Source organism: Oryctolagus cuniculus, chromosome 12, assembly GCF_964237555.1.
Source record: "Oryctolagus cuniculus chromosome 12, mOryCun1.1, whole genome shotgun sequence".
In the NCBI taxonomy this organism is placed as follows: Eukaryota; Metazoa; Chordata; class Mammalia; order Lagomorpha; family Leporidae; genus Oryctolagus; species Oryctolagus cuniculus.
Window position 1 is genome coordinate 53,134,284 of NC_091443.1, and position 17,566 is coordinate 53,151,849.

Genomic DNA, 17,566 nt, shown 5'->3' on the forward strand with positions numbered 1-17,566 from the left:
ACTCTACAGGTGATGTTGAAGCACATGACTATAGTGGGAGAGAGAGCTTTGCAGTGTATGTCAGGTGCACGCTCCTCCATGTGTGTGACATTCCTGATCTTACCATTCCTAGGAAATTGCTAGTGCCAAGGTCAATACAGGATCAGTCCTTCCGTTAAAATGCTTAAATTATGGAGTAAAGGAAAAGAGGGGGACACTTCCATGAATAAATGGTATTAAAGTAACCAAAGGGAAGAGTTTATCTTGCAGATTGTGGTCTTTCATGTACTCTGAAGTCCTTTCTTCTGGAAGAACGGATTATGGATATGTGGTCACCAAATAGTGACCTAAAAAAGTACATAAGCTCTTAAGAAACATCAAGCCATAGATAAAAGCAATGTCTCTTCCCTAAGGATTTGTATTTTGTAATATCAAAGTGAGTGGCTTTTCCTCGATATGACTACTGAACAAGTTGTAGTAGTGTCACCTCCCCTACTCCTGTTGCCTTGAGTACAGCCAACTCAGAATACAGACCCAAAAACATTTTCCTCAATTTTATAGTGTTTGTCTCAAATCATTGTTCAGAATATCCACCTAGGAGGCCATTCTTCACTCTTTTAAATTCCCTCTCCAAACCATATCTCATGTATGTTAATATCTTGGCTCTTTCTCTTCCATTTCAGCAGAAATAAATCTGGGAAAAGACATGAGAATGTGACCATGAGAAATCTACTCCCAAGGGAATCTAGTCTGACTCAACATTAGAAGCAAAATACCCTCCCTAGGATTTAAACCCATGTGTTTCCAGGACTGAAGATATTTATTCTACTTCTTCATCTACATTGCATACCTTTTGTATCAGAAGACTGATCCTGCAGAATCATATTCTTAATATAGAAATATATGCACATACTTCAAAATATATGTAAATGTATATACATTAAATGCATATATTAAAATTTTCATTTCAGAATTATAATTCTTCCATCCTTCATGGATAATAATCCCCATAAAAGATTATTCTGATATATTCCAGTTGCATCTCTCCTGCTCTTGCTTTGACCCATGATCTTTTAAATATTTTGCCAGCATTAGCTCATATTTATAAGAGACAGCATGATTTCTCAACACAGTACACATCAGGTACTGAGAAAACAGAGCAGTTACATTTATATCTCTTTACTTATTTTGTTTGTAGCCTTCACAGTCATCTCTTCCACTTCTTCATGAAATATATACTATGGTGAACTATAGTCACCCTACCGTGCTTCAGAACACTAGCCATTACTATTTCTGTCTGACTGTATTTTGGTACCTGTTGGCTAACCTACTGCTATCTCCTTCATATCCTCTCTCAACTTCCTAGCCTCTAATAATCACTGATCTACACGTTTTAATTGAACACTTTTTTTGCCATCACATATGAGGGAGCACGCAGAATTTCTTTCTGCGTCTGGCTTATTTCATATAACATAATTTCCTCTGGTTCCATCCATTCTGCTACAACTGGCAAAACTTCATTCCTTTTATGAATGTATAACCTTCCATTGTCTACCTATACCACATTGTCTTTACCCATTCAATCACTGATGGAGCCCTAAGCTGATTCCATGTCTTTGACTGGTTCACTCCTAAATGCCTACTACAGCCAGGGCTGATTCAAGATGATGCCGTGAGCCAGGAACTCAATCCAAATCTCTGAAGTTGGTGATAGAAACCCAATTACTACAGCCAGCACCTGATGCCTCCTAGGGTGCACATCACCAGGCAGCTGGAATCAGGAGCAGACTGATAGGGGATGCAGCCATCACAAGAAACATCTTAACCACTGAACCAAAAAAAATCCCTGCCCCACATATGGTACTATCAGGATTTCATTAGAAAGTCCAACCTGTGAACCAAACCCCTAACAATTGGGAACAATTGATTTCCAAAGTCTATCTAATGAAGGGCACCTGCTAAAATCTGTTTTCTCTTCTAGCTTTCCAGATGTCATCTTCCACCTTCCTTCCAGGCATCTTGTGCTGACTTACACAGATCAGGAATGAACCAAGGTGGGTAACACATAGACATCAGACTACTAGCTCCGTGGGCTAGTTATGTCCTGAATCTGCTCTCTCAGTCCTAACTACTCTGGAAGACCAAACTCCAAATTGTGACTCCTAAGCCCTGAAAGTCTTGTGCTTCCTGCTGGAGTTTCATGCCCGTGTGCCCTGCACTAAAAGGGATCTGACTCAGTGCACTTCTGTCCAAGCTCCCGACCCCTAGTTTAGGGTTCTTTCTTGTGAATCTCAAGAGCCTTCAAATGGCATTTTCAAAATACATTTGTCCTGATTTTGTGCAAACATAGTTAAACCTTATAAGCTACTTCATCACTATCAGTAACCATATCTAAATTCTGCTAATAATTTAGTTTACCTCTCAGTTTAAATTATCTAAAAATGGTTTCAAGTGCAACTAAAATCTTTGAATGATCCCATGTTTTTAAAGATGCCTTGGGACTCAAAAGAGGTGATCTGTGAAATGCACCTGGCAATATTCCCAGTTCACATCACATGCTAACCAAGGTTAATTAACTCACTTCCATTCTCCTTTTCTTCACACTAATAGGGCATACAAACTGAGACAGAGACACAGAGAGAACCACACCTATTTGCAAACACACACACACACACATGCACACTCACACACATGCATACATAGAGGTTCCCCTGTGGGAGTAACCCAGGGCAGACTAGAGCTGAGAGTGCTATTTCTACCCTTCCCTTCAATCTCAGAGGCGCCACGGTCAAGAAAAGTCTATTGTCATTGGTGAGTTTTATTCATTTAGGCCCATTGCTGTAACAACCCAACAAATCTTCATGAACAAAACATTGCAACCCTGAAATTCAAAAATATTCAATATGTCTAACATTTCCATTGCCACTGTCAGAAAAATTAATTAAGAAAATAGGAAAATGCCTCATTAATCAGTGCCTACGAATAGTGTGAAGGAAAAAAGAGGATCATTTTCAAAACCCTGCTGTTATCAGACACATGAAGACCTAGTAACAAAAGTCAAAAGCATTGGGGGCCCACGTTGTGGTACAGTGGGTTAAGCTGACACCTGTGACACTGGCAACCAACATGAGTGCTAGTTCACGTCCCAGCTGCTCCACTTCCATTTCAGCTCCCTACTAATGTCCCTGGGAAAGCAGTGGAAGACAGCCCAACTGCCTAGGCCCCTGCACTCACACGGGAGACCTGGAAGAAGCTCCTGGCTCCTGGCTTCAGCCTGGCCCTGCCCAGGCCTGTGTGGCCATTTGGGAAGTATACCAATGGATGGAAGATTCTCTCTCTCTCTCTCTCTCTCTCTTTCTAACCCTGCCTTTCAAATAAATAAACAAGTAAATATTTTTTTAAAAATTAAAAGCATTACATCCTTAACACAGAAAACCCAGAAAGAGCATCAGTGGCAACTTCTTAAAAGAAAAATAGTAATAATAGCTTTCAGTTTTGAAGAGCACTTTTTATTCCCATTTTACAAAGGAAAAAACTGAAGCACAGAAAGTTAGGTGCACTGCCTCTATGGCTGAAGTGACTAAGTATGAAATAGTATTCTGAAATTGGCAGCGTGCATTCATAGCCACGGTCTTAATAACAATATTTACTCTCTGTAATAATTAACTGAAATATCTACCATAAACCCAGACTTAACATCCCAAGTCAAATAATATTTTATCCTGAAATATAGATGACATTCTTGTCTACAAGGTCATAGAGATGAATGAACTGCTAAGGTGGCCAAGAGCAAAACACCAGGAAAGCAGTGATTAGAGTGCACATGTATCTCTGAGACAGCAGGGAACAATTTTCCTTTGGAAAAGGAGAAGTGCTGGCTCATATCGTAACCCTAAGGCTAGCGCTCTAAGTATCTCTAAATTTCCAAAGAATTCAAAAGTAAAACTTATTTTTCCTTTTTTAATTGTTTTTATATATTTTATACATTGAAAAATGTATCTGTTCATGCTATACAAAATAATGCTTCAAAATATGAGCACATTGTGAAATGTCCAAAGTGAGTTCACCATCATATAAATCATCTACATGGTTATCACGTATTGTGGTAAGAACACTTAAACCAACTCTCTAAGACATTTCAAATTATACAATTAACTGCCATCACTATAGTAAACATTGTGTCCAAAAGATTGCTTGAATTTATTCTTCATGACAAATTGCATTGCATACCTTTAGAAATATTTATTTCTTCATCTGTGCAGCAAACTTTAAGGCCAACTTTATATGTGTTCAATCTACTGGATTTGTACATTTACTACATTATCTCTACTTGCAAAGGAAACTAATCATATCACAGCACAGATCATCCACCACCTGATGATTGGATAAACAAAATGCTGGGTATCTGTACAATGCAATTCAGTCATCCTTTAAAAGAAATAAAATTTTGATATAAGATAAAGCATGGATACCCTGAAACTATTATGCAAATGAAAATAAAATGGTGACGTATTGAGTCAGGAAAAATAAGTTTTTACAAAATTCAGCAAATGAGATATCCTCAGATTGGGATATAAATTAAATGAAAGTAGGTCAAAATACCAGCCTGTGTTATCTTAATTTTTAATAAAAGTTTAATGAGGAAGGAATGTTAAATGTTCACCCAGCTGTATCTTTATGACAGGATTACAAGATATCTATTTTCTACCTTCTATTTACTGTATTTCCCATACCATGCAGTTAATAATTTTATAATCAATACATCCTGCTATGGAAAGAAAAGGATCTTTCAGTCACTAAAAGAATTCTCTGCTATTGCTACCAAGACGCCCATGGAGGGGAGAAATCTGAATGGTACTATGAGGTCAAACCTAGAGCCTTGAACTCTAACCAATGATCATTAACACTCAATGGGAGCTCAATCAAAAATCCTAACACTTACTGGGTTATTTTGAAGTTGACTTTCTAGAAGGATGTTTTTGAAATAAGACAAATAAAAAATAACTCTAGAAAAATTCTTAACTCAAAGGACAAAAAAAGCTGAGCGTGTTGTTAGCCTTTGTTGCGGTTTTGGGTAGAGGCTGCAGGTGCCTGGGGAGCACTGTGCTCCTGCAGCACAGAAGTAGGTGGCTGAGTCTGCAGGACGGGCAGCTGCGATGTGCAGGGAGAGACGCTGGTCCTTCTTGCTCATGAGGACGGTGAGCCTTTGCTCTTCTTTCTTATCCATACTTGAGAAAATACTTATAAGAAACTGGAGGCCTGCTCCAGGTTCTTGCTTATACCAGCTGAAGTAGCTGAAGGTACTGTCTGTGTAAGTGCAGTTGATAACACAGCCGTCTCCCTCCTGGACACTCAGGAAAGAAGGACTCTGCTCCACCGTCTCTCCTCCACTCACACCTGTGCCAAAGGAGAAGACAGATGCATCGTCAAGTTATCACTCCACGGAATTTGCATTGTTTTTCTACAGTAATTCAGACAATCTGGAAGAGGTCAACATCTCCTTCAGACTTCTAATGAACATTTACTAAACTCCCTCTTTCCCAAAAGCTCCCAACTCACAGTGCAGCTGCAGCCACAGGAACAGGAAGAAAGGTCCTGCAAGCGTCCTCATGGTTCTGCCCATCGGGATCTGCGAGATCCAGCCAGGAGAGCTCCGTCTATCACAGATGTCTCCTCCTTTGCTCCAAGGCACAGCGGTCTTCCAACTGCACAGGCGTCTGCTTCTGTCTTGAGCCTGCTCCTATAGAAGTCAACCAAAAAGAGCCTGTCCTATACCATGGGTCTGCAGAGACACTCTGCCCTCTTGTGGTCAGACACTCAACTACTAAACCACCGACCAGAATCTTTTCATCCTGATGGATATCTTTGAGAAAATACACAAATCAGCAATAGGCCATGAAGCAAGTTCCAAGTTTGTCTCCAATCAGAAGTTCTATAGAATAGCAGAAAGCAAAGATAATGAAAATGTAGGGTCCAGAATTCCACTTCATCTTCTCAATACACTACTGAGTCATTTTAAAAGAATTTGAGGGAGCCAGCACGGTAGCACAGCAGGTTAAAGCCCTGGCTGGCCTCCCACATAGGCAATGGTTCAAGTTCCAGCTGCTCCACTGCTGATACAAATCCCTGCTAATGTGCCTGGGAAAGCTGCAGAGGATGGTCCAATTCCTAGGGCCCCTACACACAGGTGGAAGACCCAGAAGAAGATCCTGACTCCTGGGTTCAGATTGGCCCAGCTCCAGCTGTTGTGGCCATTTGGGGAGTGAATCAGCAGATGAAAGAGCTCTAACTCTTTCAAATAAATAAAAATAAATCTTTTTTTTAAAAAGAGAGAATTTAAGGTTACTGGTTTTCAATGTTCATTAAGTAACAGGATTAGTCTACTTGAACAGGAAAAGCTCTGAGTCCACTAAGTAGTTGACAAGTAAAATTCTTCCACCTTTTAGCTCCCTACTTTACAAAATATCCACTGAATCCTTCAGCCAAATCAACCACCTTGGTTCAGCTCTAACAGAGAAAATCTCCTTATATAGATTATGTTAAGCACAGGGACTAGAAGAAAAGAGAAACCTTTGTTAACTATGTCAGGTATACACTACGTAAAATCTACTCCTATTCTCAAGACATATACCATGGCTGTACACAGGAGTGACTACACAGGAGTAAATGATTAAAGTGGGGAAAGGCATCAGTCAGTACAATGTATTAATGTGTAAGCAAAGGGAAGAGTTTACCTAGTAGATTGTGATGAGAAATCTGACATGCATTCTGAAATCCTTTCTTCAGGAAGAGCAGATTACCTGGGGTTATAGATATGCGGTTTACTTATTCCATGAACTGACAAAAAGGAGTGGAAACCCTCAAAAACATCAAGCTATAGATTAATACAATGTAAACAATGTAAGACTTTTCCAGATGCATTTTTATATATACAGTGTGTAGTCTCTCCTCAAACATGAGTACTGAATAATCTGCGGAATTACACCGCTCCTGTTGCCTCGCCCACTGATCACTTAGATTTTTCTAGAGGGTATTGTCTGTGTCTCCAATCATTGTTTAGAATATCTTCCTGTGACAACACCCTTCACTACTTTAAATGCTCTCTCCAAAACATGTCCCATTTCTGTTAATATAATTCCAGCCAGAATAAATCTGAGCAGAGTGGGGGCTGGCTCTGTGGCAGAGTGGACTAAGCCTCTGCCTGTGGCACCAGCATGCCATATGGGCACCAGTTCATGTCTTAGCTGCTCCTCTTCTGATCCAGCTCTCTGCTGTGGCCTGGGAAAGCAGTAGAAGAAGGTCCAAGTCCTTGGCACCCTGCCCCCACGTGGGATATCCAGAAGAAGCTCCAGGCTCCAGGCTTCGGATCATCCCAGCTCTGGCTGCTGCAGCCATTTGGGGAGTGAACCATCAGGTGGAAACCTTCTCTCTGTATCTCACTCTCTCTCTCTGTAATTCTGCCTCTCAAATAAATAAATAAAATCTTATTTAAATAAAGAAGTAAAAGATCCCACCCTATATTTTAAGAACATACATCTACAGGAATATAGAAAATAAATATAATCCCTCACACACATTGTATACCTTGTGTATCTCCAAACCCTGACTATGTAGAATAGCTTTCCTAATACAGAAAAATATGGGACCCAGCACAGCGGCATAGCAAGTAACTTCGCCGCCTACAGAGCCGGCATGTCATATGGGAGAGAGTTCAAGTCCCAGCTGCTCCACTTCTGATCCAGTTCTCTGCTATGGCCTGAGAAAGCAAAAGATCACCCAACTTTTGGGCTCCTGCACCCACGTGGCAGAACCAGAAGAAACTTCGGGCTCCTGGCCTCGGATTGACAGAGCTCAGCTGCAGCCAATTGGGGAGTGAACCAGTGGATAGAAGACCTATCTCTCTCTCTCTCTCTCTCTCTCTCTTCTCTCTCTCTTTCTCTCTCTGTGAATGTGTGTGTGTAACTCTCTCAAATAAAAAATATACATCTTAAAAAAAAATAGAGAAACATGTACATATTTCAAAAATGTAGGTATATATGTATATACATTAAATGCCCTTCTAGAAATTTTTATTTTAAAATTATAATCAGGATGGGGTTGTGGGACAGTAGCTAAGTTGCTGCTAGAACAAACAAATCTAATGTCAGAGCCTGGAATCCAGTCACGTCTTTTTTTTTTCCCCCACGGGCAGAGTGGACAGTGAGAGAGAGAGAGAGAGTAAGGTCTTCCTTTGCCGTTGGTTCACCCTTCAATGGCCGCCACGGCCAGCGCGCTGCAGCCGGCACACCGCGCTGATCTGATGGCAGGAGCCAGGTACTTATCCTGGTCTCCCATGGGGTGCAGGGCCCAAGCACCTGGGCCATCCTCCACTGCTCTCCCTGGCCACAGCAGAGAGCTGGCCTGGAAGAGAGGCAACCGGGACAGAATCCGGTGCCCCGACCGGGACTAGAACCCAGTGTGCCGGTGCCGCAAGGCGGAGGATTAGCCTAGTGAGCCGCTGCACTGGCTCCAGTCACGTCTTTATTCTGACCACTTCCTGCTAATGTGCAAGCTGGGAGTCAACAGATGAAGGCTCAAGTACTTGGATCCAATATGGCAAAAACAAATGGAATTCCTGGACCCTGATTTGGCCTGGTCTAGTCCTGGTTGTTATATCCATTTGGAAAGTGAAACAGGGGTTGGAAGATTCTCTGTCTCTCTCATTAGAAAATAAAAATAAGACAACATAAAAAAAAAAAAACCATTGTGGGAAATAACCACAGCAGAAAAGAGCTGGATCAGGCGGCAGCTTGGAGATGCAGGTAAGACTGAACTGCAGCAAACCACAGTGCTATAGCTGTAGGGAGAGCATGGCAAGAGTCTGGACTGGCACTCTGGGGGCCAGCAGTTGCTAGCGGTTGCCCACAGACCCCATGGATGTATAGGAGGCACATTTATCTCATCCACTTCCCCACAACATCAACCATTTCCCAGCTGAGAAAGGGCGGGTGCCATTTTGGGTTGGGCAGGGCTTCAGAAGACTTTGTATGAGCGCATAGCAACTGGCTGAGAGAGGACGCCATCTTCTTGACATTACTGGCAGCAGTGGCAGGGAGAGAACAAGGTTCGGCCAGTGGCTCTTGTGTATGCATGTGATCCAGAGATTCTAGCAGAGAGAACAATCCACAGCGGGTAGGAGGTGAGTGGGCAACCATGCCCAAGGCTCCCAAGATCAAGATGCCTAAGCAGAGCTGTCTTGGGGAACATATGTCTCTTTTGACTGGACAGTCAAGCAGGGCAGAGAGAAACCTTTGCACCCAGTGAATGTGGGAAACTTGTATAATGAGTCCATGGGGACTCAGTGGTTACATGAGAAGCTACAGGGTGTAGCTGGGTCTCTGGGCAATCACTGGTTGTGGCTCCATACATTCAATACCGTTTGGTTACATAAAGCAATCATTTCATTGGGAACTGTGTTCACAGTGAGGGCTGTACAAACCATTTGTGTGGTTCATATGGTGGAATAGATAACTGTAGAATATATTCTGGAATAACACCCAGACATTAACCATCTTGGAAGAGAGAAGGTGAGGGGGTGATCACACCAACAGAGGTGACCATTCCCCACCCCTCCACTTCTGTTTACAAGAGATCAACTATACCCAACTTCGGTATAGTTGCCCTTGATACTTGCCCCACCCTAGAGCACTAACCAGAGCTCACTGGCCACACCCACCCACATCTCTTGGTATTCACTGAAAGTACAGATAATCCATCAAGCCACAGAGGCATAGCTCAAAGATAAAAGCCATCAGAGGAAAAAAGCAACCATCAAATCCACCAATACCTAAAAACAAATGTAGAATTTCATGAAAAAAGAACAATGAAGGCAATGTAAGCTCAAAGAGAACACAACATTTCAATATCAGAATGTGAAGATGAAGAGATGGAGGATAGGCCAGAAATGGAATTCAAAACTTAGTCATAGGGTTACTCAAAAGCAATCAGAGGCAAAACCACGAACTAAAGAAATCAATATATGACATGAATGAAAAATTTTCCCAGGAAATTAAGATTTTAAAGAAAAATCAAAATGAAACAGTAGAAATGAACAACCCAATAGATCAAATAAAAAATGTGATGGAAAGCCTTACCAGAAGTCTTGGGGAGGCAGAAGAAAGAATATCCAAACTAGAAGACAAATCTTTGGAAATCTTACAGACAGACCTAAAAACAATGAAAAGAAAAACAAGAAGAAGATAGAAAACTTAAAAAAAGTATTAGACATCTATGGGATACTATCAGATGAACCAACATACAATCTTAGGAGTTCCTGAAGGAATTGGAAGAGAGATGGAACATAAGGCATATTTAGGGAAATAATTACAGAAAACGTCCCTAATTTGGAGAAAGAAAGTAGAGGAACCATATAAAACTCTAAATAGACATGACCAGAAAAGATCTTCACCACTACACATTGTAGTCAAACTTTCTACAGTAAAACATAAAAAAAAAAAGATTTTAAAATGTGCATGAGAGAAATGCCAGAATATTTCCAGAGGATCTCCAATTAGACTCAAAATGACTTTTCTTCAGAAACCCTATAGGCTAGAGGAAAATGCCAAGATATAGTCTAAGTCTTAATAGAAAATAACTGTCAACAAAGAATACTGTACCCTCAAAGCATTCATTTATGAATGAAGGTGAAATAAAGACCTTCCACAACAAACAGAAATTGAAAGAATTTGTCATCACAAATACAGCATTACATAGATGCTTAATGACATGCTACACATCAAGTGCCTGGTAATAATAATAGGCAGAACAGAAAGGAGGGAATGTCCAACATAGGAAACAGTCCACATAGCACACTCATAGAATGACAATTGCTTTAAGTAACACTCTGACCTCAGAATCAGCCCTTAAGACATCTACATGTGGCTGAAAAACCCACAAGAGCATTTCAGGCATGGAAAGCCAAGACACTGTGGCAAAAATATCCTACACCAAAGATCTCTGTGCAGGAGTCCCAGTACAAAGAAGGGGCTATCAAAGAAGGAGGTACTTTTCTCTGAAGGGAGGGCAGAATTTCCACCTTGCTTATGGCCTTGTCTAAATACTGATGGAGTTTGTGGTCACAAAAGGCTTCCATAGACTTGGCAGTTCATGACAAGAGCCTAGGGTGATCACTGATGTCATAAATAAGAGTGTTCATTATTAAATTAACAACAGGAGTCACTGTGCACTTACTCCCTATGTAGGACCTCTGTCCTTAGAGTTGTACTATGAGAATTAACTGCAAAACTTGTTCTCAAACAGTACTTTCTAAGTTGGGGGGGGTGCAAACTGTTGAAATCTTTGCTTAGTATAGAGTTGGTCTTCTGCATATAAAGTTAATTAAAATGAATCTTAATGAAGAATAGGATGGGAGAGGGAGTAGGAGGTAGGATGAGAGTGGGGGTGGAAGGGTGGGTATGGAGGAAGAACCACTGTATTCCTAAAGCTGTACTTATGAAATTTGCCTTTATTAAATAAAAGCTTTTTAAAAAATGCAACAAACAAAATGCAACAAACAGACCATATGCTAGGCCATAAATCAAGTGTCAACAAATTAAAAAAAAATCATCTCATGCATCTTCTTTGACCACAATAGAATGAAGATAGAAATCAACAGTTCAAGAAATCTATAGATCAGATGCAAACTAATGGAGACTAAACAACATATTCCTGAATAAACAGTGGGTCATAGAAGAAATTAAAGATGTATCAAAAAATTTCTGGAAGTGAATGAAGATGACAATACCTCATATCAAAACATACAGGAATATTAAGATAATCGAAAATGAATCTTGATGTGAATGGAAGGGGAGAGGGAGTGGGAAAGGGGAGGGTTGTTGGTGGGAGGGACGGTATGGGGGGGGAAGCCATTGTAACCCATGAGTCGTACTTTGGAAATTTATATTCATTAAATAAAAGATAAAAAAAAACAAAAAAAAAAACATACAGGATACAACAAAAGCAGAGTTAAGAGGGAAGTTTAGAGCAATTGGTGCCTACATCAAGATATTGGAAAGGTACCAATAAATGAGCTATCAATGCATCTCAAGGACCTAAAGAAACAATAATAAAACAAACACCATATCAGTAGGAGGAAAGAAATAATTAAAATTAGAGAAGAGCCAGTGCCGTGGCTCAATAGGCTAATCTTCTGCCTGTGAAACCGAACACCAAGTTCTAGTCCCAGTTGGGGCGCCAGATTCTGTCCCGGTTGCTCCACTACTGGTCCAGCTCTGTGCTATGGCCCGGGAGTGCAGTGGAGGATGGCCCAAGTGCTTGGGCCCTGCACCCGCATGGGAGACCAGGAGAAGCACCTGGCTCCTGGTTTCTGATCAGCGCGGTGTGCCAGCCGCAGCACGCCGGCCGCAGCGGCCATTTGAGGGTGAACCAACAGCAAAAGGACGACCTTTCTCTCTGTCTCTCTCTCTCACGGTCCACTTTGCCTGTCAAAAAATAAAAAATAAAAAAAATTAGAAAAGAAACAAACTAAATGGAAACAAAAAACAACACAAAAGATCAGTTAAATGAAGAGCTGGTTTTTTGAAAAACTACACAATATTGAAACACCATTGGCCCAACTAACAAACAAAAAAGAGAGAAAAGACCAAAATCAAGAAAACCATAGGTAAAAAAGGAAATGAAACAATAGATACAACAGAAATAAAAAGAATAATCAGAAATAACTACAAAGAGCAATATGCCAACATATTGGGAAACATTGAAGAAATATATAGATTCCTAGATACATACAATCTACCAAAACTGAGTCATGAAGACATAGAAAACATTAACAGGAGCCAGCGCTGTGGTGTAGCAGATAAAGCCGCCACCTTCAGTGCTGCCATACCACATGGGCGCTGGTTCAGTCCCAGCTGCTCCACTTCCGATCCAGCTCTCTGCTGTGGCCTGGGAAAGCAGTAGAAGATGGCCCAAGTCCATGGACACCTGCATCTACATGGGAGACCCAGAGAAGGCTCCTGGCTCCTTGCTTTGCATCGGCACAGTGCCAGCCGTTGCAACCAACTGGGGAGTGAACCAGCAGATGGAAGACCTCTCTCTGCCTCTCCTTCTTTCTCTGTGTAACTTTCAAGTAAATAAACAAATCTTTCTTTTTAGAAAAAGTTAACAAAGCAATAACCAATATGGAAATTAAATTGGTAATAAAGACCCTCTCAAAAAAGAAAAGTTCAGGACCAAATAGCTTTACTGCTGAATTCTTTTTTTTAACATTTATTTATTTATTTGAAAGAGTTATGCAGAGAGAGGAGAGGCAGAAAGAGAGAGAAAGAGGTGTCTTCCATCTGCTGGTGTACTCCTCAAATGGCCACAATGCCAGAGCTGTGCCAATCTGAAGCCAGGAGCCAGTAGTTTCTTTTGGGTCTCCCACATGGGTGCAGGGGCCCAAGGGCTTGGGCCATCTCGACTGCTTTCCCAGGCCATAGCAGAGAGCTGGATCAGAACAGGAGCAGCCAGGACTAGAACTGGCACCCATATGCGGTGCTGGTGCTTCAGGCCAGGGCATTAACCTGCTGCACCACAGCGCCAGCTGCTACTGCTGAATTCTACCAGACGTTTAAAGAACAAATTCCAATTCTCAAGCTATTCAAAATAATTGAAAGGGAGGGAATCCTCCCTAACTCCTTCTATGAAGCCAGTATCATCTTATACTTCTGAAATCAGAAAATGATACAACAGAGAAGGAGAACTATAGACCAATATCCCTGATTAACATAGAAGCAAAAATCCTCAAGAAATTTTAGCTAATCAAATCCAACAACACATCAGATAGATCATTCACCTGGACCTAGTGTGAGTTATCCCTGAAATGCAGGGATGATTCAACACTTGCAAATTAATAGATGTGATATAGCACATCAACAAACTGAAGAACAGAAACTAGATGGCTATTTTACTTAAGAGATGCAGAGAAAGCATTTCATAAAATACAACATCCTTTCATGATGAAAACCTTAAGCAAGTAGATTATGAGAGGAACATTCCTCAACACAATCAAGGCAATTTATGACAAACCCATGGCCAGCATCCTACCAAATGATGAAAAGCTGTAAGTATTCCCACTGAGATCCAGAACCAGACAAGGGTGTGAACTTTGATATAGTCCTCGAAGTTTTAGCCAGAGCCATTAGGCAAGAAAAGGAAATCAAAGGAATACAAATTGTGAAGGAAAGAAATCAACTATCCCTATTGGCAGGTGACATGATTCTCTATATAGGGGACCCCAAGACTCCACTAACAAACTATTGGAACACATAAAAGACTTTAGTAAAGTAGCAGGGTGTAAAATCAACATAAAAAATCAATAGCCTTTTTCTACCCAGAGAATGCCCTGGCTGAGAAAGAACTTATAAGATCAATCCAATTGACAATAGCTACAAAAAGAATTAAAGGCCGGCGCTGCAGCTCAATAGATTAATCCTCTGCCTGCAGCGCCGGCACCCCAGTTTCTAGTCCTGCTCAGGATGCCAGATTCTGTCCCAGTTGCTCCTCTTCCAATCTAGTTCTCTGCTGTGGTCCGGGAGTGCAGTGGAGGATGGCCCAAGTCCTTGGGCCCTACACCTGCATGGGAGAACAGGGGAAGCACCTGGTTCCTGGCTTTGGATCAGCGTGGTGCGCCAACTGCAGCACGCCTGCCGCAGTAACCATTGGTGATGAACCAACAGAAAAGGAAGACCTTTCTCTCTGTCTCTCTCTCTCACTGTCCACTCTGCCTGTCAAAAAAAAAAAAAAAAAAGAATTAAATACCTTGGAATAAATTGAATCAAGGAGGTCAAAGATGTCTGTGATGGAAATTACAAAACATTAAAGAAATAACTAGAAGAAGACATTTTAAAAAACGAAAAAGCTTCCATGTTCATGGATTGGAAGAACCAACATCATCAAAATGCCCATACTACCAAAAGCAATGTACAAATTCAATGGGATCTCAATCCAAATACCAATGATTTTCCTTGCAGATCTAGAAAAAAAGGATGCTAAAATTCATCTGCAGGGGGCTGGTGCTGTGGCACAGTGGATTAATACCCTGGCCTGAAGCGTCGGCATCCCATATAGGGGCTGGTTCAAGACCTAGCCGCTTCACTGCCAATTTCAGCTCTAAGCTATGGACTGGGAAAGCAGTAGAAGATGGCCCAAGTCCTTGTGGCCCTGCACCCACGTGGGAGACCCAGAAGAAGCTCCTGGCTCCTGGCCCTAGATTGGTGCAGTTCCAGCCATTGCAGCCAACTGGGGAGTGAACCATCGTATGGAAGACCTCTCTTTCTCTGCCTCTCATCTCTCTGTGTAACTCTGACATTCAAATGAATAAATAAATAATTAAAAAATTCATATGGAAACAAAAAAGACCCTGAATAGCTAAATCAATCTTATTATTATTATTTTTATCTTTTTGAAAGACGGTTACAGAGAGATATAGAGCGAGAGAGAGAGAGAGCGAGAGAGAGGTCTTCCATCAACTAGTTCATTCCCCAAATAACCGCAATGGAAAATGCTGAGCTGAGCTGATCTGAAGCCAGGAGCCAAGAGCTTCTTCTGGGTCTCCCTAGTGGGTGCAGGGGCCCAAGCACTTGGGCCAACTTCTACTGCCTTCCCAGGCCATAGCAGAGAGCTGGATTGGAAGCGGAGCCAAGACCTGAACCAGCACCCATATGGGATGCTGGTGCTGCAGGCTGCAGCTTTAACTCGCTGCGCCACAGCACCACTCCCTAAATCACTCTTTTAGAACAAGAATAACACTGGAGGCATTACAATACCTGATTTCCAGACATACTATGGGACACCTATAACCAAAACAGCCTGGCACTGGCACAAAAACAGACTCATATGCCATTGGAACAGAATTGAAACTCCAGAAATCAATCCATACATCTACAATCAGCTCCTCCTTGACAAAGAACTGAAATCAATCCCTGGACCAAGGACAGTCTCTTTAACAAATGGTGCTGGGGAAACTGGATCTGCACATGCAGAAGTATGAAACTAGAACCCTACCTTACATCGTACACAAAAATCCACTCAAAATGGATCTGATACCACCAAATTACTAGAGAACATTGAGGAAAATAAGCAAGATATTGGTATAGGCAAAGACTTCTTGGAAAAGACTCCAGATGCACAGGCAATCAAAGTCAAAATTGACAAATGGGATTACATCAAGTTGAGAAGTTTCGGCACTGCAACAGAAACACTCATAAGGGGCCGGTGTTGTGGCGTATTGTGTGAAGTCACCGCCTGCAGTGCCGGCATCCAACGTGGGCAACAGTTCAAGTCCTGGCTGCTGCTCTTCCGATCTAGCTCTCTACTATGGCCCAGGAAGGCAGTGGAAGATGGCCCAAGTCCTTGAGCCCCTGCACTTCATGGGAGACCTGGAAGAAGCTCCTGGATCCTGGCTTTGGATCGGCCCAGCTCTAGCCATTGTGTCCATTTGGGGAGTGAACCAGCAGATGAAAGACCTCTCTCTCTCTCTGCATCTGCCTCATTCTAATTCTCCCTTTCAAATAAGTAAATAAATTTTAAAAAACACTCAGCAAAGTGAAGAGGCAACCAACAGAATGGGAAAAATTATTTGCGAAATATAAAACTGATAAAGAATTAAAAACTGGAGGATATAAAGAGTCACGAAACTCAATAATAACAAAACAACCCAGTTAAGTAATAGGCAAAGCACTTAAACACGCATTTGAGAAACTCTCTGTATAAAAGGTAATATCAGAGTTCAGAAATGCCATCCCTCACCACAAGGATAGGAGGAGAATGGCAGACGAAAGAAAAGAGTGACTTGCAAAAATTAAGTTTTACAAGATTGATCTTAATTTAGAATATGTGGAAATAATTCAAAATAGCGGTCTTATGAATTTAATTTTTATCAAAATTTAACAAAGATGGGTCACCAAATAATATAAATTATTTGTTTGTCATTCCGGCCAGTATGCTTGGTTTTTAACTTCCATTTGCATGGAATATCTTTTTCATCCTTTAACTTTCAGACTGTATATCCTTATAGGTGTAGTGTATTTCTTGTAGGCAGTAATACATGGATCCTGTTTTTTTTTAATCGAGAATTTATTTTTTTATGACAGAATTACATTTTAATTTTTTACCTTTTATTTTATTATTTTCTAATACCATGATTTAATAATTTCACAGAAAAAATCAATAAACTTATTAATAAAGTATAAAGACCTTTCAATCAAGAAGAGAATTCTCACCCAGCGCCACAGCTCAATAGGCTAATCCGCCTGTGGTGCTGGCACACCGGGTTCTAGTCCCGGTCACGGGGCCGGATTCTGTCCTAGTTGCCTCTCTTCCAGGTCAGCTCTCTGCTGTGGCCCGGGAGTGCAGTGGAGGATGGCCCAAGTGCTTGGGCCCTGCACCCACATGGGAGACCAGGAGAAGCACCTGGCTCCTGCCTTTGGATCACAGCGATGCGCCGGCTGCAGCGGCCATTGGGGGCTGAACCAATGGCAAAAGGAAGACCTTTCTCTCTCTCTCTCTCTCTCTCTCTCTCACTGTCCACTCTGCCTGTCAAAAAAAA

At 41.5% G+C, this 17,566-nt stretch overlaps 1 gene segment (V, D, J or C); it reads right to left on the minus strand.

Annotated features, from left to right (window-relative positions):
• Positions 1–5,002: 5,002 nt before the first annotated feature.
• Positions 5,003–5,602, minus strand: LOC100340519 (T cell receptor alpha variable 5-like). The segment is given in 2 exon segments: positions 5,003–5,376; positions 5,539–5,602. Coding segments are annotated over 2 exon segments (438 nt in total).
• Positions 5,603–17,566: the final 11,964 nt, after the last annotated feature.